The sequence below is a fragment of the Fukomys damarensis genome, unplaced genomic scaffold (assembly GCF_012274545.1).
Source record: "Fukomys damarensis isolate Sample0158 unplaced genomic scaffold, DMR_v1.0_HiC HiC_scaffold_17, whole genome shotgun sequence".
NCBI lineage: Eukaryota > Metazoa > Chordata > Mammalia > Rodentia > Bathyergidae > Fukomys > Fukomys damarensis.
In genome coordinates, this window is record NW_022900929.1 from 48,097,199 (window position 1) to 48,120,743 (window position 23,545).

Consider the following 23,545-nt stretch of genomic DNA (forward strand, 5'->3'; position numbering starts at 1 on the left):
CCGTCTCACTCTCCAGGGGCGGGCGGGGCAGCCATGCGCTTGTCCGGGGGTGAACCCCCGGCGCTGGAATGGTTCATGGTGCAGACAAAATCGAAGCCTCGGGTGCAGCGGCAGCGGCTGCAAGTGCAACGCATCTTCAGGGTGAAGCTGAACGCCTTCCAGAGCCGTCCTGACACCCCCTACTTCTGGCTGCAGCTCGAGGGGCCCCGGGAGAACACCAGCAAAGCTAAGGTAAACAGCCCTCCCCCCTCCAGCTAAACCTGTCCTCTCCTCCCTCCCCGGGAGATAGAGGTTCCCAGATGTGGACGTAACACGGATCCCAGATGTGACCGATCTGAACTCCGCAGTGTGGCTTGCAGGTACTGGAACATCCTCTCATCTATCCAGATCTGCAGCCCTGGCTCCTTCCCTACCCACTCCTTCTCTCTGATGCCTGTTTCCTTTCTGCCCCACCCCTCTCTGGCCTGTCACTTCTGTCCCTCAAGTGCACCGTTGCCGCTGCCGGGACAGCCTGCATGGGTAGCAAGCTTTCCCTGGCCAGGCCGCAGTGTTCCCTGCCTGCTTTTCCATCTGGGGAGTGGTTTAAAGGTCCTGCATTTCTGTGGCTTCTGAGATACACCTCTTTGTTCTCCACCAAGCCTCTGGAAGGCCTGTATCCTTGTCTCCTTACATCTGTCCTACCCAGTGCTGGGACTGAAGACATTCCAGAACAATTGTGACATTTTATGGATGAAACATTGAGGGCCTGCCTGAAAACTCAGGGTCAGATAGTCGTGGGGTGGTGAGGCTGGATTTGAACCCAGGACTCTGGGCTCGCTGCCTCACACTCTTGGTGTTGTAGGTGGCCTCTTAGGGGGTCTGGGTGGGGTGTGGCTGCTCTGCAGACCCTAGTTCTTGGGGATGGGAGATAATCCAGGAGGAAGATGGTGGGCTTTCAGGTGAAACGGCCTGCTGCTGTGTGGGGCTGGACTTTGGATTGCCAGTTCATAGTTTGTCTCTCTTGCCTCTCTCACGAGCTTATCCTGCTTGGGTCTCTCAGTTCCACCCCCAGTCCCATCCAAGGTCGCTCTCTTTGCTCAAATTCCCCTACCTTATCTCTTGCTGGTAGGCATGTACAGGCTCTATCTGCCTAAGACTGCTTTCCCGCTCGTGCACGCACACACACACACACACACACACACACACACACACACACACATGCCATGGGTGGGAGAGGCCCAGAACACAGCCAGTAGGAGGGCAATCATGCTGGGGAGTGCCTCCCTCAGCCCTGTCAACCTGCCATCAGCAGTTTTTCTAATTCTGTCTAGGGGTGTGTGTGCCCAGAAAACAGATGGGCAGGGTGCAGGAGCTGAGCCCCTATAAGTGTAACAAACTTCAGGATCTGGGAGAGGGTAGGTTAACAAGAGGAACCTGTTGGGTTCTTAATCTTTTTGTTACCATGAGAAATTGCACTCACTCTAGAATGGGACAGCATTTTCTGACATGCCCAGCTCCTCTGCTGCCTGCTTAAATCCTCGGTTGGCTTCTCTAGGCCTGTCAGTTCCAGCTTCCACTGCTGCCCACCCCACTGCCCCCAGGGTTCCTGGGGCCATGGATCCTCACACACTATAGGTTCCCACTTGGAGTACTGCTAAATGATCTCAAGGGTTCCCTCATTCCCTTTCCTAGCCCCCACCCCCTGGGGGGGGGCACTGCTGACCTGGGAGGGAATTCTGGGTAACTCCTTCTGTTATTACACAGATGAACAGAAAAGAAATTCTGGGGATAATGTTTTGTCCCAGGGCATGGAGATCTGGGTTTGATGTGCTGTCACCAAAATATAGCTCAGATAGAGGTATGTGGTGGTGGAGTGAAATTGGTGTTAGCTACATTGTAATACTTTCTTCCCCAGGGGATTGAACCCAGGGAGTACTGAGCTCTTTTTAAAATTTTGAAACAGGGTCTCACTAAATTGCCCAGGTTAGCTTTGAACTTTGTGGTTCTTTTTCCTCAGCCTTCTGAGTAGCTGAGATTGTAGACATGTGCTGCCATGCCCAGCTCTAACCATGCCCAGTTCTAACCAAGTGACCTGGGTCAAATAATTTGCTTCTCCTTGAGTCATTTTCCTTATTTATAAAACCTTATAATAATTCATTTCATGGGGGGAGGTTGTCAGGGTCAGCTGAAATAGTGCATGCTTAAGTACTTTTGCACAAAGTGAAGAGCTATAGGGGATAAATGTCAGATAGTATTATTATTAACGAGCTGTGTAACTGAACAAATTCTTTCTCTCTCTGAGTCTTACTGTCCTTGTTTGTAAAGCGACAGGCTTAGATTAAACTCTATGTGAACATTTTCCCCAAACATATAGATGTCTCGTGGTTTCTACATGGAGGTGGTGTGGCTGACCCTAGTTGTAGCCGTTAGGGGCACAGAATCTTGCATTTTGTACACAGGCTCACTGGTAGAGGTTGCAGGGTTGGGTGGCTTGTCTGGGTGAAGGAGGAGTCAAGAAGGATGCAGGCTTATCTGGATAAGTGCCTGCGTGTGTATTTATATCACATGCACTTGGCTATCCAAGAAAATCTGTAAAGCTAGTATGCCTTTAAATTGTTTTGCACTTAGCAAGTGTAGGTCCAGAGCTCAATCCCTGGTACCAAAAAATACATTGTTGTACATCACATTCTCAAGGAGCAAAACAGAGTGGGGAAGTGTGGCTTCTCTGAGGAGAAATTAGCAGTAGGAGAGGGGAATGTTAATAATTACTGGGGGAGCCCAGAGACTAGTCCTGTTCATCCCTCCTGACCTTCCTGGTAGTGATGTGAGGATGTGATGATGCACTGAGCAACAGAAAGGAGAGAGGGCATGTTCCCTTCTCTTCTTTTCAGAGAGAATGGAAAGAGGTGATGGGAAGCCCAAAGTCAGAAGCAGTAGAGGAGGTGACGTCTGGGTCCTAGGTTCTGGAGCTGTGGGGCAGGCCGAGGCTCCCTGGCTTTGGTGTGGCTGTCAGATGGAAGTTGAACTGTGCCTGCTCCATAGTAACTATGAGCAGAACTGTGTGAGTTGGTTGTGGTCAGGGGAGCCCTGGCCTTGGCTCCCATGGACCCATTGTTAAGATTTCAGGAATTTTGTAAGCCAGTGAAATGCTATTGACAGCCTTAGTGGGAATATTTACCCCACAGAAATTTACAAATACTGCAAATCAGGGATGACTCCTGACCTGTGCTGATTGTGAAACATTTACTGGCATACCTGATTGTCCTGTGAGCACCCAACCCCTCTTTTCCTTTAAATTTAAGTTTTCTTTTATTAACTAATATACATTTTAAAAGTCCAATACTTTTATAAAAATTTGCAAATGCAATAACTCTTGCCCCGTCTTTCTCAACTCCCTGTTCAGTGTTCTTTCCCAGGGATGATGTTTACTATGGCACTTTTTTGGGGGGTACTGGGGATCGAACTTGGAATCTTGTTCTTATGAGGCAGGCAGCTGCACCACTGAGCTAAATCCCTGGCCATACTATGGCATCTTTTGATCAATTTTGGATGTTATCTTTTTAAATTTTTACTGTATGTGAGTATTTAGCTCATTTATACTGCTATTCCTTCTTTCTTCCCAATATAGTTACGTTTCAGTTTTGTGTAATCTATTTTTAGTAGTTGTCTAGTAATGTCTGTGCACATATCGTGCATTGATGTGCATGCATCTGTGCATTGAAGTGAACTATGATTTCATTGTCTTTTTCCTTTTTTGACTTCACTGAGGTTAAGAACTCCTTGTTCTTCAATTTGCTTTGTACCCATTGCTAATTCTTACACCTCCCAGTAGCCTCTCAGTACAGCTTTCTACAGGTCAGTATGCTAGTTGGCTTTCTATAATTGTGACAAACTACCCGAGGTGAACAATTTGTAAGGAGGAAAGGTTTATTTTGGCTTATGGTTTCAGAGATCAGTCCATAGTTGCTTAGTCTTCTTACTTTGGGCCTGTGGTGGCATGGTACATCCTGGTGGGAGCACATGGTAGAGGAGCCTTCTTCACTGCATGGCATCTGGGAAGCAAAAGAGAGGAAGGGGCTGGGGCTCAAATATCCCCTAAAGGCCATGGTCCCTGTGACTTCACTTCCTTCCAATTTAACCTGCCATCTCATGGTGAAGAGACAGAGGCCCTAAGAAGGTTTCCACAATTCTAATCAGTGTTGGCCAAGAAGGAACTAGAATTAGGTCTCCTTGACTTCAAGCCTGAGTCTTTTCCTACTTCTTCCTCAGATTTCTCCATTCCATCAACATTTCCTGGAAAAAAATGAGTGCATGAGGGGACAGGATCAGGAGAGATTGGCTGCCCTGGGAGAATGAACGGGGGAGCACATGCTCAATAAGGAGCTGGCTGGGGGTCGGGGGACAGAGCCGGTGCCAGCCTGTGACAGACTGGCTTCCTTTGACTCCCCCCATGTGCCCAGGAGTATCTGAAGGGCCTGTGCAGTCCAGAGCTGTGGAAGGAGGTCCGCTACCCACCGATGCTGCACTGCGCCTTCCTCGGAGCCCAGGGCCTCTTTCTGGATTGCCTCTGCTGGAGTACCCTAGCCTATCTGGTGCCTGGCCCTCCTGGCTCCCTCATGGTAGGCGGGCTCACTGAGTCTTTCACCATGACCCAGAACTGGCTGGAGGAGTTGGTGGCACGGCTGCGCTGGGGCCCTGCCCCTCTGCTGACCCCCCGGGGAATCTGGGAGGCCGAGGTAACCCGGGCCTTTGGGGCCCTGGTGTGGATCCGTGGTGATCAGTATGCAGGGGACCTGCTGCAGCTGCCCCCAGCCGTTCAGGAGCTGCTGCTGAGCTTGGTGCGGGATGCTGCAGGCAAGGAGGATATCATTGAGTGGCTCAGCCACTTCGGCATCTCCAGCACCCGCTCTGGTCCAGGGGCCCTGATCAGCCTTCCCCAGCAGCAAAAGGAAGACTCAGCCGTGGTGTCCACGGGAGAGAGTCCTGGGTCCTTCCTTGAGACGGGGACACTCCAAAATGGGGGCCCAGAAAATCCAAAGAGATTAAGCAGCCTGGGAGCCACCAGGTCCCTGATCCCAGTCCAGAGCACACAGCAGGAGACAGCAAACCAGGTGGTACGGTAAGTTCTGGGCAATGAGCCTGGCTTCTCCGCCCCTACCCCTGCCCCTCTACCCCATGAAATGGTAGTAATTTGGGAAAAACTGGCCTTCCCACCTTTTCAACAAACTTGGGCTTCTTCTAGGGTCGGTTCCAACAACCAAAGTGGTACAGACAGTGATCGAGAAGAAGGGCTGGTACGAGCCACCAGCCGCCAGAACTCTGTGAACCGCACACCAGCTTTGTTGCAACAAAATCAGGTCCAGAAGATAGAAGACAAATTCCCCTTCCAGCCTCCAGTGTCAGCCCTGGGTATGTGTCCATCCTGGAAGGCCTGGACTCCAGGGCCAGCCTTTGGGCCTTTGTGGCCCGGGACTATTGCTGCAGCCTTCTGGAGGATCAACGAGCTGCATTCTCTGCACCTGGCCTGCCTCCTGTCCCAGGCCTGCTTCAGTCTCCCATTCTGGCAGAGGCCGCTTGGCCCCATTCAGCTGAAGCTGCCAGGGCAGAGTCCTTTGCCCTTAAATCTAGAGTGGAAGCAGAAGGAGCTGGCTCCTTTGCCTAGTGCAGAAAGCCCAGCTTGTAGACCAGATGGGGAACTTGGAGTAGAGGCAACTCTACAGAATTGCCCAAGGCCAGAGACACCCCCAAAAGTCATGAGTTTATTAGTGGTTCCAGGAGGCTCAGGTGAAAAGGACAAAGTTAGCCCAACACTTCCACCTTTGGCCTCTGCTGCGCAACTACAAGGTGGAGGTGAGCAAAGGAACCAAGGAAGTCTGCAGCCAGATTGTATGTGGCTGGAAAAGGGGCCCCCTCCAGCACCACCCACAGAACAGCGGGTGCCTACAGCTGAAGGAAGGCATGTGGCTCAAGGTGGGCTGACAGTCCAGTCAGTACCTGAAGCTGGAACAGTGCCTGAAGCTCTCGAAGTGCCCATGGCTGCAGTAGTGCCCAAAGCTGAAAACCCACCCCTAACTCAAGGGCAGCCTGCAGCTCCCGAAGTGCCTTTGACTCTGACAATGCCTGCTGCTCAAGTGGTGTCCACAGCTCAAAAAGCTGCTGTGGTTCAACCAGCATTGGCATCAGCAACTCAAGTGATGTCTACAACTCTAAAAACTGCCATCGCACAAAAGATGCTGGCAACCAAAACATCACCTGCAAGTCCCAAAACACTCAAAGCTCAAACGGGGCCTGTGACTAAAATGGGGTCTGCAGTACCCAAAGCATCTGCAGCTCCTAAGACATCTGCAGCTCCCAAAGCACCTGCAGCTTCTAAAGCCTCCAGATCTCCCAAAACACCTGGAGACCAGAAGGCGTCCTCCAAAGTAGCCAGACTTCTGACTGAGGTCCAGCCTTCGTCAAGGGGTGATGCCTCCCTACCAAAGGACCAGGGGGAGCCTGGAAGGCAGGTTGCCCAGCCCAGCAGTAAGCACCAGCTCCTGGGGTCTTGGGAGTGGGGCCCGAGGCAGTCACCTCGCTACCCACAGGCGAACAGCACAGTGACCAGCTTCCAGAGGTACCACGAGGCCCTGAACACACCCTTTGAGCTGAACTTGTCAGGAGAACCTGGGAACCAGGAGTTGCGCAGGGTGGTCATTGATGGCAGCAGTGTGGCCATGGTGTGAGTAGCCACGGGTGAGGGCTGGGCTGGGGATGCCAGCAGCTGGGGCAGGGAATTCACAGGCAGTGGAGTGTGGGCATCCTGTCTTGACCCAAATAAAAGGCTTAGGATTGAATGGGGAAAGGATGGAAGGGAAATGGCACGTTGAGTGGCCACTGCATGCTAAGCATCATGCAGCAGATTGTCCCAGCAGCTCCAGGAGGGAAGGTTTCTGTTCTTCCCCTTTGGTAGAGGCAGATACAAGATTGGAGGTGAGGAATCTCGCCCGAGGTCCCTGAGTCACTCAGGGGATAGGTTAGCCTCTGGGTTCAGGTCTGTCTACTGCCAAGGCCTATGCTCCTCCCAGGCTGGCTTTTAAACATTTGGTCCAAACATCAAGGCCCTGCACAGATTTACTCTGAAACTTTTCCTGACCAGGCCAACCCTTCAATATTGCCCTCCCAGTGCAGTGCTTACTGCTGTAGAGGTCTTAGCGTAAATACATGCTGTGCTGCTTAATTTGCCACATGGCAGCATAGTTATTCATGATGAGCACATTCTCAGCACACAACAGGCAAGCAGGGAATTTTTATTTGCTTTAAGGTCTAAAACAGAGCTCTTTGAGAATGGCATTACCTTCTTCTTTCTTTTGTCCCCATTGTCCATCTACATATACACGTGCACACAGGCAGCATCTGTAATTGCTCTGTACCCAGCAGCTGCTCACGGAATGTTTGGAGATGGAGGGCAGGGAGAAGAGCATTGTGGTGTCTTTCGTGCTGATGCTCTTGCCCTGGCACTGCCTGCTTGCTGCCCTGGGTGGCTCTGAGCGGGGAGTCGTGAGGCAGGTCCTTCCTCTTGTTTTGGGGGAGCTGCTCCCTCACTTCCCACCATCCCACAGGCACGGCCTCCAGCATTTCTTCTCCTGCCGAGGCATTGCCATGGCAGTGCAGTATTTCTGGAACCGGGGACACCGAGAGGTCACTGTCTTTGTACCCACCTGGCAGCTGAAGAAGAACCGAAGGGTGAGAGGTGAGGTGTGCACTGTCCACTCCTGCCCTCCGGCATCATCATGGTTTTCTTCTCCTTTCTGCTCCACCTTCCCCCACTCCACCATGGCCTTTCCCATTTAGCCCTTCCTCTGACCATTTTTGCCCTCGGCCTTTTTCACCCCCAGAAAGCCACTTTCTGACGAAGCTCCACTCACTCAAGATGCTTTCAATCACCCCCTCCCAGCTGGAGAACGGCAAGAAGATCGCCACCTACGACTACAGGTGTGCCGCTCCCTGGGGTCTCTGTGGGGCTTGGCTGGGCTTGGGTGGAGTATCAGGTGTATCCCTGCCACATCTTCTCTGTGGAAATGGTGGCATATGTGTCAGGGGGATAATGTCTGAGAGGACTGGATAAGGCCCAAGTGAGGAGAGGGCTTCAGGTTGGCTCTACCCAAGCCCAAGGGTTGCTCCTGACTTCGAGACTCTGGTGCTCCATTTTCCTGAGTTAACTGGCTTTCTTCACCATGGACAGTGTTGTCCAACATGCACCACTGTGGATCAGACAAGCCCAGATAATTCCTCATGCTTCCAGTGAGCATCAGCGGTACCTTAGGCTTTTGGGTATCAGTTTAGGTTGAAGTTCAAGGGCCTGCTTTGGCCTTTTTTTTTCCCCTCCAAGTCCTGCTATGAGAGGAGGTGTGTGTGTAAAAGAATGCCTTGGGCAAGACTCTGGAAATGGAGTTAGACTGGCTGCATCTGCCTAAATCCCAAATGCCTCTGTACCTGCCACTCTTAGGTATCAGCTCTTCAGTGAGGCTGCAGGACCAGGGAAGCCCATGCCCCTGCCTCTGTTGGGGTGAAAAGGCCTTGCCAAAGGCACTGGTTCTGGCCTGGAGTTGAGGTGGGGCAGACAGAGATCTTGGCTTCACTAGGCATCTCCTGTGCTGGGCAGGGAAAAGTTCCATTTTTTTCCGCTACTTTTCCCAAGGCATGATATCTATCTATTCAACTCTCTAGCCTAGGAAAGCTGGGCAGGGCTTCTCAAGGCCCCTCCTTCTCCAGCTATCCCCAGGTAAGACCTCTACGAGGCTGTCAATTCTGGCCTGGGTTTGAGGAAGGATGCCTTTCTACAGAAGACCCTTCTGCTGGGCACTTGTGGGATAGCATGCTTGGGGTAGCCAGAGTGATAATCTTCAGAAATGTGGAGAAGTAGGTAGCCTTTGCTTTCTTTCTTGGTCACAGCACTCCTTAGAGGAGAGGTAATCCTTGGAAAAATAGATTTTCAAAATTCAAGTTTGTGTTTTTATGTGTGTTAATATATATGCATTATTTCTTGGCCTGCATATGAATGTTGTGCATTAATGAAGAATATTGGAATATGATTTGTGCATAGGCTGTGTTGCAGGCATTGAGCTAGACACTTTAAATGCATTATCTCATTGAACTTAATTTTTACAGTGATACGGGGTAGGGATTTTATCTCCATTTTACAATTGCAAAGACATAAGCAGTACATACACACCCGTAAAGTGGGTGGGTTTCTGTATCTGTGTGTATGTATCTAACAAGGCTTGCATGTATACTTGAGGTGTGTGCATCCTCCTGGGGGTCCCAGATGGCTTCGGTGGGGGGGTACTTCACAGCCCCGAATCCCTGGCTGTGTGGGGCAGTGTTTTTGTCCTGCACACCTCTCTGTGAAGCTGCAAGTTCATTTTCTCAGGGGACCCAGAAATTGACGGGGCTGGTTTCTGGGTCATTAGTGACTCCTTGTTTCCCTTCAGGTTCATGGTAAAGCTGGCAGAGGAGACAGACGGCATCATTGTTACCAATGAGCAGATTCACACCCTGATGAATAATTCCAGGAAACTCATGGTCAAAGATCGGTGAGACAGCTCCTGAGGGGTGGGATCCACTTGCCTTTCATGTCAGGTAGCCCCTGGCAAAACAGATGATGGGGCTGGGACAGGGGCCCTAGTGTAGGGTTCACTAGCACCTTCCGGAAGGTGGGGGTATCAGCCAGGCAGTAGCAGGGCATGGGAAAGTAAGGGCTTATCTAACACCACGGCCCTTTGTCTTCTGGGCCCAGCCTGCTGCCCTTCACTTTTGCTGGGAATCTCTTCATGGTACCAGATGACCCCCTGGGCCGTGATGGCCCCACCTTGGATGAGTTCCTGAAGAAGCCAAACAGGTAATATATGAAACCATCCTGAGAGGAACCAGAAACGTCCCTTTAGTGTTAGCCAATGTTGTCTGCTGCTCAGTCATCAGCAGAACAGAGTGACTGGCTGTTTTCATGTCAGTACACTTTGGTTATCTATTGATGCAGCCATAAACCACATTTCACACATGCTTTAATGCTGTATGTTCCTTCCATAACTGGCATTTGTGTTCAGTGTTTTACTATTTTTTTTCAGATATATGCCATAGTGATTTATATAGTACACATTGATGGCCATGTAGTATTTATGTAACGGATAAATACCCATGTAGCAGACTTATCTATTTTCTAATTGAAGGCCTTTTGACTATTTTTTTTTTTTGAGATGCGGTCTTGCTATGTAGTTCAAGCTGGCCTTGAACTCACTATAGCCCAGGCTGGCCTTGAACTCCTGCCTCAATCTCCCAAATGCTAGGGTTACAGGCATGTGCCACCATGCCAGGCTGACTGTATTTTATGCTATTGGTGCCAATGTAGCAGTGAAATTCAGTTAGATGTAAAGGACCACTGTCATTTATGAATGCGGAATCTGAAACTCAAGTGACTTTTTCAAGGTCACTTTGCTGGTGTCAGGAGAACAGCCTTGCAGTCACTGATTCTCTGGCTTCCATCCTCTCCAAACCACTTTGCTGCACACCTTGAAGGACTCTGGGCCCAGTAAAGGGTCTTGGTGGGGACCCTCTGTACAGGGTGCTACTTCCCAGGCGTGACCCTTTGTCTCATTTCTGCAGTTTGGAAAGGAGGCTGAGGTCTGTCGACTGAGAGTGGGGCTCCCCTCCCGTGTTGCTGTCACCATGGGGTTAGGTTGTAAGCTGCCAATCACCTCTTAGCAAACCACTGGTTTAAAATTAGGTTAAATGCATCCTGCTTAATGCAGTTTTGCTTTTACGTTGAAGTTCTGGCAGATACAGAGCAAGAGCAAGAATTAACAGGTAAGGACCTGGTGGAGCCCTTGCTGTACAGATAGGGGCCTGGCACTCAACCCAGCCTTGGAAACATTTAGGAATGGGGCAGGGCTCTGTGGGGTATCCACAGGTATATGTTTTCTCTTGGATGACATCTGGGGGTGGGACTGTCCCCTTTCCCTCTTCCACCTGTCTTTCAGGTTGGACACAGACATTGGCAACTTCCTGAAGGTGTGGAAGACCCTTCCACCCAGCTCAGATGGCATCTCTGAACTCAGTGATGACACCGACCCTAGGCCCTTGCAGGGTGCACAGAATGTGGAAGAAGTCAGGGAGGAGAAAGAGGAGAGGCAAGATGAAGAGTGGAGAGAGGGCCAGGGAATGCCAGAGTGGGCTGAGGAGGACGACTTGGACTCTTCTCTGGCGTCAGTATTCAGAGTTGAGTGCTCCTCCCTGTCAGAGGAGATTCTCCAGTGCCTCAGCCTCCACGACCCTCCCGACGGAGCCCTGGACATTGACCTCCTGCCAGGGGTGGCCTCTCCCTACCTGGGCATCCCCTGGGATGGGAAGGCTCCCTGCCAGCAGGTTCTTGCCCAGCTGGCCCAGCTCACCACCCCTAGTAACTTCACTGTGCTGTCCTTCTTTGTGGGGTTTATGGACTCCCACCAGGATGTCATCCCTGACTACGAAGCCCTAATGGGCCCTCTACACAGCCTCCTCAAGCAGAAGCCAGACTGGCAGTGGGACCAGGAGCATGAGAAGGCCTTCCTGGCCCTGAAGCGAGCCCTGGTGTCCGCCCTCTGTCTGACAGCCCCCAATTCCCAGATGCCCTTCCGCCTGCAGGTGACAGTGAGCCAGGTGGCCCTGACAGCTGTTCTCTGCCAGGAGCACTCAGGGAAGAAGCACCCCATTGCCTACACCTCAAAGCCTCTGCTCCCGGATGAGGACAGTGAGGGCCCCCAGTCAGGCGGGGACAGCCCCTATGCCGTTGCCTGGGCCCTCAAGCATTTTTCCCGCTGCATTGGAGATGACCCAGTGGTCCTCAACCTTGCCTACGCCTCCCGGACCACTGTGTCTCCTCAGGCACCAGAGGGCCGCCGGGTCTCCAAAGCATGGTTGATTCGATGGTCCCTTTTGGTACAGGACAGAGGCAAGAGAGTCCTGGAATTGGCCCTTCTCCAGGGCCTGCTGGGGGAAAACCGACTGTTGACACCTGCTTCCTCGATGCCTCGTTTCTTCCAGGTCCTGCCTCCTTTTTCTGACCTGTCCACTTTTGTCTGCATTCACATGTCAGGCTACTGCTTTTACCGTGAGGATGAGTGGTGTGCTGGTTTTGGCCTCTATGTCCTGTCTCCCACCAGTCCCCCTGTCTCCCTTTCCTTTTCCTGCTCCCCTTACACCCCGACCTATGCCCACCTGGCGGCTGTGGCCTGTGGCCTGGAGCGATTTGGCCAGTCCCATCTCCCTGTGGTTTTCCTCACCCACTGCAACTGGATCTTCAGCCTCCTCTGGGAGCTCCTGCCCCTCTGGAAGGCCCGGGGCTTCCTCTCCTCTGACGGGGCTCCACTACCTCACCCAAGCCTGCTCTCTTACATTATATCCCTCACCTCTGGCCTTTCATCCCTCCCATTCATCTACCGAACCTCCTACAGGAGCTCTCTATTTGCTGTGACAGTGGATAACCTGGCCAAGCAGGGTGCCCAAGGGGGTGGGCAGTGGTGGAACTTGCCAAAGGATGTGCTGGTCCCTGTAGTGACTCCCCGTACCATGGTTAAGAGGCCCAACCTGCTGGCATTGCAGCTGAGTGACAGCACTCTGGCTGATATCATTACCAAGCTTCGTGTGGGGCAGAAATTGTCTGGCTCCTCCCCCTTCAGTTCTGCCTTCAACTCACTCAGCCTTGACAAGCAGAGTGGGTTGCTTATGTTCAAGGGAGATAAAAAGCCCAAAGTCTGGGTGGTCCCGAGGCAACTCCGGAGGGATCTGGTTTTCTCTGTGCATGACATTCCTATGGGGGCCCACCAGAGGCCAGAGGAGACTTACAAGAAATTGCAGTTGCTGGGATGGTGGCCTGGGATGCAGGAGCATGTGAAGGATTACTGCAGGAGCTGCCTGTTTTGCATCCCCCGGAATCTCACAGGCAGTGAGTTGAAGGTCATTGAGTCCCCGTGGCCCCTCAGGTCGACTGCCCCCTGGTCGAACCTGCAGATCGAGGTGGTGGGTCCAGTCACCATAAGCGAGGAGGGCCACAGGCATGTGCTCATCGTGGCTGATCCCAACACCCGGTGGGTGGAGGCGTTCCCGCTGAAGCCCTACACACACATGGCTGTGGCCCAGGTGCTGCTTCAGCATGTGTTTGCACGGTGGGGCGTTCCTGTGAGACTGGAGGCAGCCCAGGGCCCCCAGTTTGCCCGGCACGTCCTGGTGAGCTGTGGGTTGGCCCTGGGAGCCCAGGTGACTTCCCTGAGTAGGGACTTGCAGTTCCCCTGCCTGGTGAGCTCAGAGGCCTATTGGGAATTCAAGAGGGCCCTAAAGGAGTTCATCTTCCTGCATGGCAGGAAGTGGGCAGCCTCCCTGCCTCTTTTGCACCTGGCCTTCAGAGCCTCTTCGGCAGAGGCCACGCCCTTCCAGGTCCTGACAGGGGGTGAGAGGAGGCTGACTGGGCCCCTGTGGTGGGAGATGAGTAGTGCCAACATCGAAGGGCTGAAGATGGATGTTTTCCTGCTGCAGCTGATTGGGGAGCTGCTGGAGCTCCATTGGAGGGTGGCGGAAAAAGGCACCGAGAAGGCGGACAACAGGCGCTTCAAGCAGGAGAGCCAGGAGAAGGAGTGGAATGTGGGTGACCAGGTCCTCCTGCTGACCCTCCCCAGGAATGGCAGCAGTGCCAAATGGGTGGGGCCCTTCTATATTGGGGACCGGCTAAGCCTGTCTCTCTATAGGGTGTGGGGCTTCCCAACCCCGGAGAAGCTGGGGTGCATCTATCCCAGCAGTTTGATGAAGCCTTTTGCCAAGAGTGGCACACCCTTGTCCTTTAAGGTCATGGAGCAATGAGCTGGAGCACTGGGGGAGTCCTCCATCCAGGGAGTCCTGGGTTTCTGCTGCTAGGCCTCCCCCTGCCTCCTGCAGTGCTCTCAGCTGTTTGGGAGCCTTCTGTTGTGCCTTGTGTAGAGAAGTTGCTTGCTAAAGTTTTGCTGAGTTGCCTTGAACTAGGGACCAGTGTTCCTATGGAAACAGCCCCAGTTTGGGGTATTTGGAGAATTTGCCAAAGGCTGCCAAATATGAGCCTCTGGTGATTTTACACTGGGGAGTAGAAAGTCTCCTTACTAAAGTAGGCCAGGCTCAGAGTCTTTTCCCCAAGTATCCTCTTTCCCTTTCACACACATGTAGGTGTGTGGTGGTGTGTGCCAACACCATCCCCCAGTCTTATTTCTGGCTGTCTTAACCATGAAATAGTGAGGCTCTGGCTCATAATTGGAACTATAGTCCTCTCCCAAACAGGAACCACGAACGTGGCACCTCCCTTCAACCTGTGTACTTGGGGAGCCTCTGCCCTTGGAGTTGTCACTGATACAAACCTGTGCGGGCAGTGGGGTGGGGGCAGTTGGCTCCTTAGCCTCATGGCTAGCTTTCTTAGGACAGGCTTGGCTTCCTCTGCTGTCCCGGAAGGGCTGGCCTCAGGGGCAGTGGCCCAGGGTGGGAGGTTGGACAGCCTCAAGTCATGTACTTGTCAGCATGGGAAAGGCAGGATGGGATAAGTTGGTCTACCTCATTTGACTCCAGCTGATGGAGACAACTCCTGACCCCCACTTTGATGGTTTTGGCTGCATAGGGGTTAAGGATCTAGATGCCAAGTTGGCATCTCTACCTGAAGAGCTGCTTCTACTAGACCAAGGGGCCCCAGCCTCTGTTTTAAAGGGGAGGGCATCAGAAATGAGCAATCTGGCACACAGCCAGGCACAGGTGTTTCTTTACCTCCTGATCCTGCCCAACCCCATCCCAAAACCTACAGCCCTCCTTTTTTCACTTCCACTGTTCCCTGTGTCCTTAGACACTATGTAGTGTGTGATTGCTTTTGTCTGGAAGCCCCTCCCAGCCCCCAGTCCTCTGAAACCCTAGCTCCCCCAGAACTGTTCTCTGGAGAGATCACTCTTAGTAAGTGAGCTCTCATAGGTGTGTGTGCTGACACTCAGCCCTCTGAATCGGAGCTGCTGCAGAACAGCCAGTCTCCAGGTGGAGGCCAGCAGTGTCTCCCTGGCTCTGCCTTTGAGTAGTTTCATTTCTTCAGAAGATGAGCCAGGTGGAAGCTTGGCATCAAGCCCAATTTGCTTGTTATATGGTGGAGGAGAGAGGCCCAGAGAAAGTGACTTACTCATAGTCATACAACTAGTTGGTGACCAGGGTTAAAATTCCTGACTCCCATTTCACTGTGAAAAGAGTTGTGGCAAGAGGTTCAAGCAAGAGAATCCTTCAAAATTCTATACCCATGCTCTCTCCATTATCCATTCTGTCATTTTCCAACTCTTGTAGATGAACCACCCGGATATTGCCTTTAAATCCATTCCAGTTGTTAATCCTATCCAGGAATGATTGGGTGACAGCGGAGAAGCTGAACAGGTCGACAGTAGGATTTTTAGCATAGACTTCATTTGCTCACTCCCAAATTGCTCCTTTTCCTCTTCCTCCAATTCCCTTGTGGTATTTCTTCCCTCACTCTCCCACCCCTCTGCTGTGTGCATTTTCCCTGTTAACTACAACTTTTGATCCTATGCCTTTCTCTTAAATGAGTTTTGTTTTCATTTTGTCAATAAATGAATTAAACTAGAACTAATGCTTGGTCCTGTTTTTAGCATCAGACTCAATTAAGGTGGGGCGTTTGTGGAGCTTTTGTTGCTGTTAAGGCCTGGATAGTGCCTTTTCAAGATCACCTGGCTCAGGCTGTGCCTGCACAAATGAGAGCAGGTGCCGAGAGCAATATCCTTAAGGACCTCACAGCTGGTTCATGGCAGTGCTGGGAGGAGAGCCAGGCTGGCAAGCTCTTGCAGTTCATGTGGGCAGGGAGTAAAGAAGAATGGTGTCTGGTTGGAGAGAGTACAGTAGCAAGCACTGAACCCGCTCACTTACACTGGAAACTCGATATGGACCTAGATTTGGATATGACTTCCCTGAAATACAGTACATATTTCAAGGCTTCAGTTGACCCATCTATAAAATGTAGGGCAACAATTCCTAAGTTATGGGATTTTGTGTGGATTACATGAAATCTGTGTGAACAAGCTAGCCTGTTGCTTGGAAACAGAGTAAGCCTTCATAACTACTCTTCCTGCTCTGGTACTCTTGCTGTTCTCCTCCCTTAGACTCAGATCTTCTTACCAAGTTCCCCAATGCTTGGAGCTTTTTTCACTTGCCCAGATTTCTGTTCAGCAGTGGCACAGGCATGGAGTAGCAGGAGGGAGCTGTTTTTCCTAAGAGCTCACCAGCTCTGCACCCCATTACTCAACCAGGATTTAGAATGCACCTGCTCTATGCCAGGATTGGTCAGGTGTGGGGTGGATAATGATTGACCTGGGCTCTGCTTCACTGGTGCCCACAATCCGTGAGGGAGAAAGACAACTGAACAAACACACACAGTACAAGGTGGTAAGAGAAATAGCTAGGAATAGGAGCCCACAAAATGAGGCTCGGGATCTCAGCTCACACATCATTCAGAGGGCTATCCCAGGAACTCCATCTCCAAAAGTAATATATCCTCTCTCAATACAGGTTGGAGAGCAAAAGGATTCAGAACTCAAGTGATTAGGTGGCTGGACAATAATCCCTTTATTTTCTATTTTAAATAACTTTAAAAAGTAATAAGACTTTTGCCCACACTGTTTTTTGAGCCTTCTAATGCCAGATATTTCTCTTCACTGTTGAACAATTACAAGGGATGACCAGACATTTAAGATTCCTTCTTTCTGTGTGTGTGTGTGTGTGTGTGTGTGTGTGTGTGTGTGTGTGTGTAGTAATAGTAGTAGTAGTGGTGGTGGTGGTGGTGGTGGTGGTGAATAAATGAGGTTTGTCTACGATCCAACACTGTGTACATAAGACTAGTGGCCACTGTCTCTCATTTACAACCATCACAATTCTTCTATCTCATTTGGGGCACTGGCAAGGCAGGTGGGCTTCCCCATGTCTCCAACAGAGAACTTACAAAGTCAGTAGGCAGATAGTCCCATGACTTAGGGCAAACTAAAGATAAAGACTATCTTGTACTCTGTCCCAGTTCCTATGTCACAAAGCAGATAAACGTCCTGTGTTTGTAGATAAAATTGAACACATCTGGAAGATGGAAATATTGTAATAAGTAAAGTACCATTAGAAAACAACATTCTACCTGTTTGAAATTGCCTAAGAATCCCTTAGATACTCACAAGTTTTAGCTTTTTATTAATTTGCACTGTGACAGAAACTTATATATATTGAGTGCTTGTTCTGTGCCAGATACTATTCTAGGTGCTTTCTAACCCTGTGAAACAGACAACATTAACCTCCATTTTATAGATGAAGAAAATGAGGCACATATTGGTGAAGATCACGTGCACTGAAGGTCAGGTGCAGCTACTGAGAGGTTGGATCTGACTGGGGTCTCCTGTACCCAGTCTTAACTACTATACCCACTGCTTTTCACACAAGTATATTCATCTTGTTGTTAGAGTTACCCTACCCACCCCTTAATGTATGGCTTCTCCTTTGATTAAGCACTATATAGCATCAGTTAAAATGTCCCTATTTCAATGTAGTCCAGATTAAGATGACTTTCCTGAAATGGTCTTGATTTACCTTTGTTGGGTCTAAGAATAATTTTCCTGGTCCTGTTAAGTTTCTACTCAAATGACATGCACTTTTCTCCCACAAGGGTGCTCTTTTTCAGATTGTCACAATTTTGTACATGATAAAAGATGAAACGGTGATTGCAATCACTGGATCATGACAGATCTCAGAAATCATGCTATGAAATATAGATTTCATTCTGAAGCCCACTGGGAGATGCTAAAAGGGCTTTATTTAGATGGTGAAGTTCACTTAGATAGATCACTATGAAAACTTCCAAATGGAGAAAGCTTTAAGAGGGGAGAAAACTAGAGGCCAGAGGGGCAGTTAGGAAGCTTTCATAGAAATCTAGCTGAGAAGTGGTGGTTTGAGCCAGTGTGTTTGGGAAAGCAATGAATAGAACCACTGGATGTGAGTGTCTGAATGTGGAGGTTGTGCCTGAGGGTTGGCTGGGAGAAGGGCTGGTTTCTGGTTTGGGAAATAGAAAGTTCCACCTGTACACAGAAAAGAACAAGGGAAAAAATGATATAGTGAGCAAAGTTCAGATTGTAGCAGGTTGACTTCAAGATAGTGTTATGGTTTGTATCTAGATGTCCTCTAAAGCCTCATGCACTCATAGGTGGCACTTTGTAGATCTCCTAGGTCATGTGGTATTAAATTAGTTCACTGACTGGAATTAGTACAGTTCTAGGTTGCACCACCCAAAAGGTTGGCGGGTTGGCTATTTGCTGCTGCTTCTGCTGCTTCACTGCTTGCTGCTTTCTGCCTGTCATTCCATGACCTGTTTCTCCTCTGCAATGCCCCTCTGCCACACCGCTCTGTCTTGGAGCCAGCTGACTATGGATTGAAACCACTACAAACTGTGAGCTGAAATAAACCTTCCCTTCTTTAACTTTGGGTGTCAGGTATTTTGTCTCAGCAATGAAAAAAGTTACTAAGACAGATGTAATATCCAGTATATGAGGAAATAAGGGAAACCTGTATTTAAGAGAAGGGCAGTAGTGGGAAATTCTGCAAAAGAAGCTGGGCATGGGCAGGGAGGTTGTAGAAAAGCCCAGGGAGCACACAGTCAGAGACGTGAGGGCAGAGACTTCCTAGCAGGGTGTGGGCAAGAGGGGTCAAATGTTAGGGAGAGACTGAGCAGCAGGAGGACTAGGTGGTGCCTGTGGACTTTAGTGACGTGAAATTATGAGTGATTGGCTGAGGGCAGCTTAGGTGGAGCAGTGGAGGCCAGGGTTTACCAGTGACTAACATGAGAGCAGTTAATCACATTTCTGTAGATGCAAGGGCATAATGAGCTGAGGATGAGTGTGTCCCTGTCTTCAGCTACTGCTGTACCTCTCCTTTTTGCTTTTAGATTTGAGAGACTTGAACCTTACAGTTTAAGTGCTGAAGGGAAGGAGTGAGTACAGAATAAAGTAAAAGTGGAGAGTATGTTTGATGGGAATAGGCTCCGTGGCTTGCGGATGAAAATAGCTACCTTGACCAGAGAGCGACTTCAGCTTCTGCTCAACCAGACAGGAAGAAGCAGAGATGTGAAGGAAGGTGAGTTTGTGGGTGATGGAGGGAAGGGTTTCTGCCAGGGGTATCTGTTTTATTCAGTGAAGTAGAAAGTGAGGTGCCTACTGTTGATGGTGGGGCTAGTGCTGCAAAAGGATGAAGTAGAGAACAGAAGGCCACACTTGGATTCAGGGGAAGAGGAGAAAAGAAACTAGCAAAGGAAATCAGAGAAGAATTGCTTGGAATATGGAGGATCAGTTGTGGCAGGTGGGTGTGGATTTAGACTTACAGGGAATCTTTCATCAGTGGGACTTCTCTCTGTCACAATAAGCTGCCAGAGCAAGGGCATAGGGAAGGTGGGCAGCTCGGATTCTATTTCTAGGATCCTCAAAGTCAGAGCAGCTTTTGGCACCTGCAGAGGAACATTCACCACCACTTGTGCTTTATTTATTGTTTATGTATTTCATAAAACTTCTTAAGCAAAAACTGTTTAAGCATGTAAACACTATTTAAATAACAAACTAAAATCTACACATTTTACAAGTCAAATTATTTTAACATTGATTACAAATTTAATCAAATCCTACTAAACACTTCAATTGACTTAGCAGTCTAATATATCAACTTCTCTAAAAGGTTCACACACTTCAATAAATCAAAGACATCATTACAAAGATCATACAAATCTTAAGCTATACTTAAATCCATTATAAAAGTGGGTGTAAACCCAAGAGATGGATACTATCTCACTTCAGAATAATTCTTGAATTTGGCTATCAGAGCAAAGAACATTATCTCAAATCAAATCAGTGCTGATGAAAATTTAGATTAAACAATGAATTCTTGTTTTGGACCTGAAAATAGATTTGCTTTTTAAGATGATTAAAATCTAAGCCAGAATGTATCTTGGCATATCATAGGAATTTTCAAGCCACACATTTTCCATGCATTTAGTGCATTGTACTTTATGCCTTTTCTCTAGAAGGTGTCATCTGTGAGGTAAAGACTGTGATACACAGATGTATCAGACATGTCCCTCCCCTAATCCCTAGAACCTGTGAATATGTTATGTTATGTGCTAAAAGGGACTTTTCATAAGAAACTCAGGTTATGCACTTTAAGATTGGGAGATTATTTTGGATATTAGGGAGGGCCCAATTTAACCACATGAATCCTTAATCTTAGAGAACTTTCTCCATTTACGTCACAGAGATGTGGCAGAATGTTGGGTCAGAGAGACTCAAAGTTTGATAGAGACTTGGGCTGCAGCTGTTGCTTGGAAAGTAGAGGAGTCTAGGAATCTCATATCTATAACCACAAGGAACTGAATTCCAAATAAGTTTGGAAGTGGATTCTTCAAACTTTGGAAGGAAGGCAGCCTTGACTAAACCTTGCTTTTTACCTTGTTAAGCCTTAAATGGAGAATCCAGTTATGCCCTGCAAGACTTTTGACCTACTGAAACTGGCATAATAAAAAGATGGTGTTTTTTTGTTTTGTTTTGTTTTTTAATGGAAGTAAAATAATAAAAAGTTTATTTTGCCAGAAAAGGTCAATTGCATTAAGAGCTGTGTCAGTGAGTGACCATGTACTGGGTTACAACTACGTCTTTTACAGGGTATTACAGCCATGATCTCATTTAGGTGGTTACATTTCATTCCTCAGTTTAATTATGGTTACAAGATAGTTAACTTTAACCCAGATGCAACAATTCCTTGTAGTTAGGGAGTTTACCTTAAGAATCCTCTAGCTATCTATTCTAGTGCACAGAAAGGGGTTGTTCAAAGTCAGGAATGAGGCCAGATGTCCCAATTCATGGTCAATGTCTCCAGTATTTTGAACTAAATAACGCAGATTGCTATTAGAGATAGCAGAAGTCATTTTACGTTTTCCTAACATTTTGTAGGCTTTTAGATTATTTATGAAAGTTCTATCATTCTTCCCTTTGTTGTTTTTTTTGGGGGGTAACTCCTTACCCCCATTGAATTTCTGTCAATTATATCTAATGGATAGCTGAGTAAGGGGTACATAGTAAGCTTATTTTTAGATTATTTATGAAAGTTCTATCATTCTTCCCTTTGTTGTTTTTTTTGGGGGGGTAACTCCTTACCCCCCATTGAATTTCTGTCAATTATATCTAATGGATAGCTGAGTAAGGGGTACATAGTAAGCTTTATTGGCTCTAAGGGCAGGTCACTCATGATGCCAATTGCGTGAAAAGTCATCATGGTGAGTGGTGCACAAATCCAGCAATCAGAGACTCATTCCTGGTCTGCCTGTAGCAGCAGCGAATAAGTTCCATCAACTAAATCCAGCATATCTACTTCTATATAATTCTTTGGATACCCTTTTAAGATATTTTGAAATTTCCTGCAGCGCAGGAGTTTTTTCTAATTTTGGAGGGGGGCTCTTCCAGCACTTTTAAATCTGTATCCAAAAGATCGCGTTTTAAGCCACTGAATTTGCTGTAATTTGTTATGCAGCAATAGAAAACTAATACAACTTTATTATCAATATTAACAAATTGATGTAGCCTAATTGCATTTTGAAAAAATTTTAGTCATCTTACCCAATATCCATTCTTCTTTTCTTCCTGTGTTAGTATATGTGCTGCCAAAGCAAGCACTCTTCCTTTCTTGCTTAATTTTGGCTGACTCACAACTGAACATGGCTGCAGGAATAAGGACTGTGTTTCTTAGCCTATCTTCTTGGGTTGGTGTGGCCAAGTGACTAATTCTAGCCATAAGATACAATGAAAACAGTTGGGTGTACCTTTCAGAAAGTTTTTTTTTTTTTTTATAACGGAAAGGGGTGTTCCATTTATTCTTTTCTCCTTCCTGGGAGATGTTAGGCTGATGTAATGACTGGAGATCAAGGAGCCATCTTGGGTCACTAAAAGATGGTAGAACAGCGAGGAAACTTGGCTTTGATGATCATAAAACTGCCACTCATCCCTGAACTCTTTCATATGAGACAGAAGTAATTTTAAGTTGTTCTTTCACACAAAAAAAGTCACATATGTGGTAGTGGTGTATGTATTGCTGGTGCTTGAACTAAGAGCCTCATTTATGCTACACAGTGCTAGGCAAGTGCTCTACCATTGAGCTACATCCCCAGCTCTACTTTTTTAAAAACACAGATTTACACTAGTATTTTCAATTTAACTTGAACATTATTAATTTTTTGTTTGACTGTAATATGTAATTTCACATACATTTTCTCTACAGCACACCATACTGTCTTGTATCTGTAGCCCTTGGTTCAAACTGCATCCTCTCTCTCTCTCTCTCTCTCTCTCTCTCTCTCTCTAATGAGCCTTTGATGGTCTCATCTACTACTATTCTCCAGTTACTGCATGGATGGATGCATTCAGGTGGGACCAATGGAACGGTGGGGACAGGAGAGAGAGCATTTATGACACTGGCAGGTGAGCAGCTGAAGAGATGAGTCACGGAATTTCAGGTACGAGGAAGCATAAGAAGGAGAATATGACAGATCAGGAGAAAGGAGCGAGGTGCTGGGGACAGGTCAGAACAGGTACAGGGAAGGTAACTTAGTGAGATAGTGAACTTAGTAACTTAGTGAAAGAGGTGACCGTCAGCAGACTTCAAAAGTGGAGCAGTTCCAAGAGAGGGCTAAGCAAGAGGACACATGGTCACTGATGTGTTCCATGGTCCCTGTGTGACCTTCGACCCCTACCTCCAGATCTGTACACCAGCTCTCAGCTCTACTTGTGGCTAGAGCAAACACACACCCTCCAGTCTCTGGTGGAAGGTGAGGACAGAGTCCATCTGCGATGTGGCACAAATGAACAGCCAGGATCCCTGCTGCTAGTATATACAAGGGTTTATACAGTGAATGTTTAAATTTAAAAATATTATTTTTAGTAAATCATAACATGTCTCACTGTCCTCCCTACTTTCTGAACCAGTTCTGAAAGTGCTTTTTCATGAGTGTCTTTACGAGATGTGATCAAAAGTATGGTGAATGCTGCTACCTACTGCTATCCAATGGAAAGGCAGGCTTATAAAAACATTATAGAATGGCCTCATCCACTTTACTCACTGAATTTTGCTCTAGGCAACTTCTGGCTCTTCTCCAAAGTAAAAAAAAAAAAAAAGATGAAAAGTAAATGTTTTGAATCAATTATTTAGGCCATCATGGTAACTACGAAGTGCAAAGAAGAACACTCACAAAAGAGGACACCCAGGACTGCTTCAGAAAGTGGCAAGAATGATGGGCTAAGTGGGTTTGCAATATGTGTGTGTGTGTGTGTGTGTGTGTGTGTGTGTGAGGGAGGTGTATCTTGAGGGGTATTAATAACAATGTGAGGGGCTGGGGATTTAGCTCAGTGGTTCAGTGGCCTGCCTTGTAAGGGCAAGGACCTGAGTTCAATCCCCGGTACAAAACAAAACAAAAAAGAAAAACAAAAACAAAAAACCCCCA

The 23,545-nt window shown here is 48.3% G+C and overlaps 1 protein-coding gene across 3 annotated transcripts in view; it reads left to right on the forward strand.

Annotated features, from left to right (window-relative positions):
• Nucleotides 1-15,555, forward strand: part of Nynrin (NYN domain and retroviral integrase containing) — a 16,146-nt gene extending 591 nt beyond the window's left edge. For 2 of the 3 annotated variants that reach the window (XM_010626961.2, XM_010626960.3), the window contains exons 2-9: nt 17-231; nt 4,440-5,098; nt 5,222-6,697; nt 7,578-7,708; nt 7,854-7,950; nt 9,450-9,551; nt 9,755-9,856; nt 10,992-15,555. In XM_010626961.2, coding sequence (XP_010625263.1) covers nt 34-231; nt 4,440-5,098; nt 5,222-6,697; nt 7,578-7,708; nt 7,854-7,950; nt 9,450-9,551; nt 9,755-9,856; nt 10,992-13,842 — 5,616 coding nt within the window. In that variant the 5' untranslated portion in view covers nt 17-33 and the 3' untranslated portion in view covers nt 13,843-15,555. Of the gene's footprint in view, nt 1-16; nt 360-4,439; nt 5,099-5,221; nt 6,698-7,577; nt 7,709-7,853; nt 7,951-9,449; nt 9,552-9,754; nt 9,857-10,991 lie in introns of those variants that run through there. The other variant, XM_010626962.2, reaches the window with a different exon arrangement.
• Nucleotides 15,556-23,545: the final 7,990 nt, after the last annotated feature.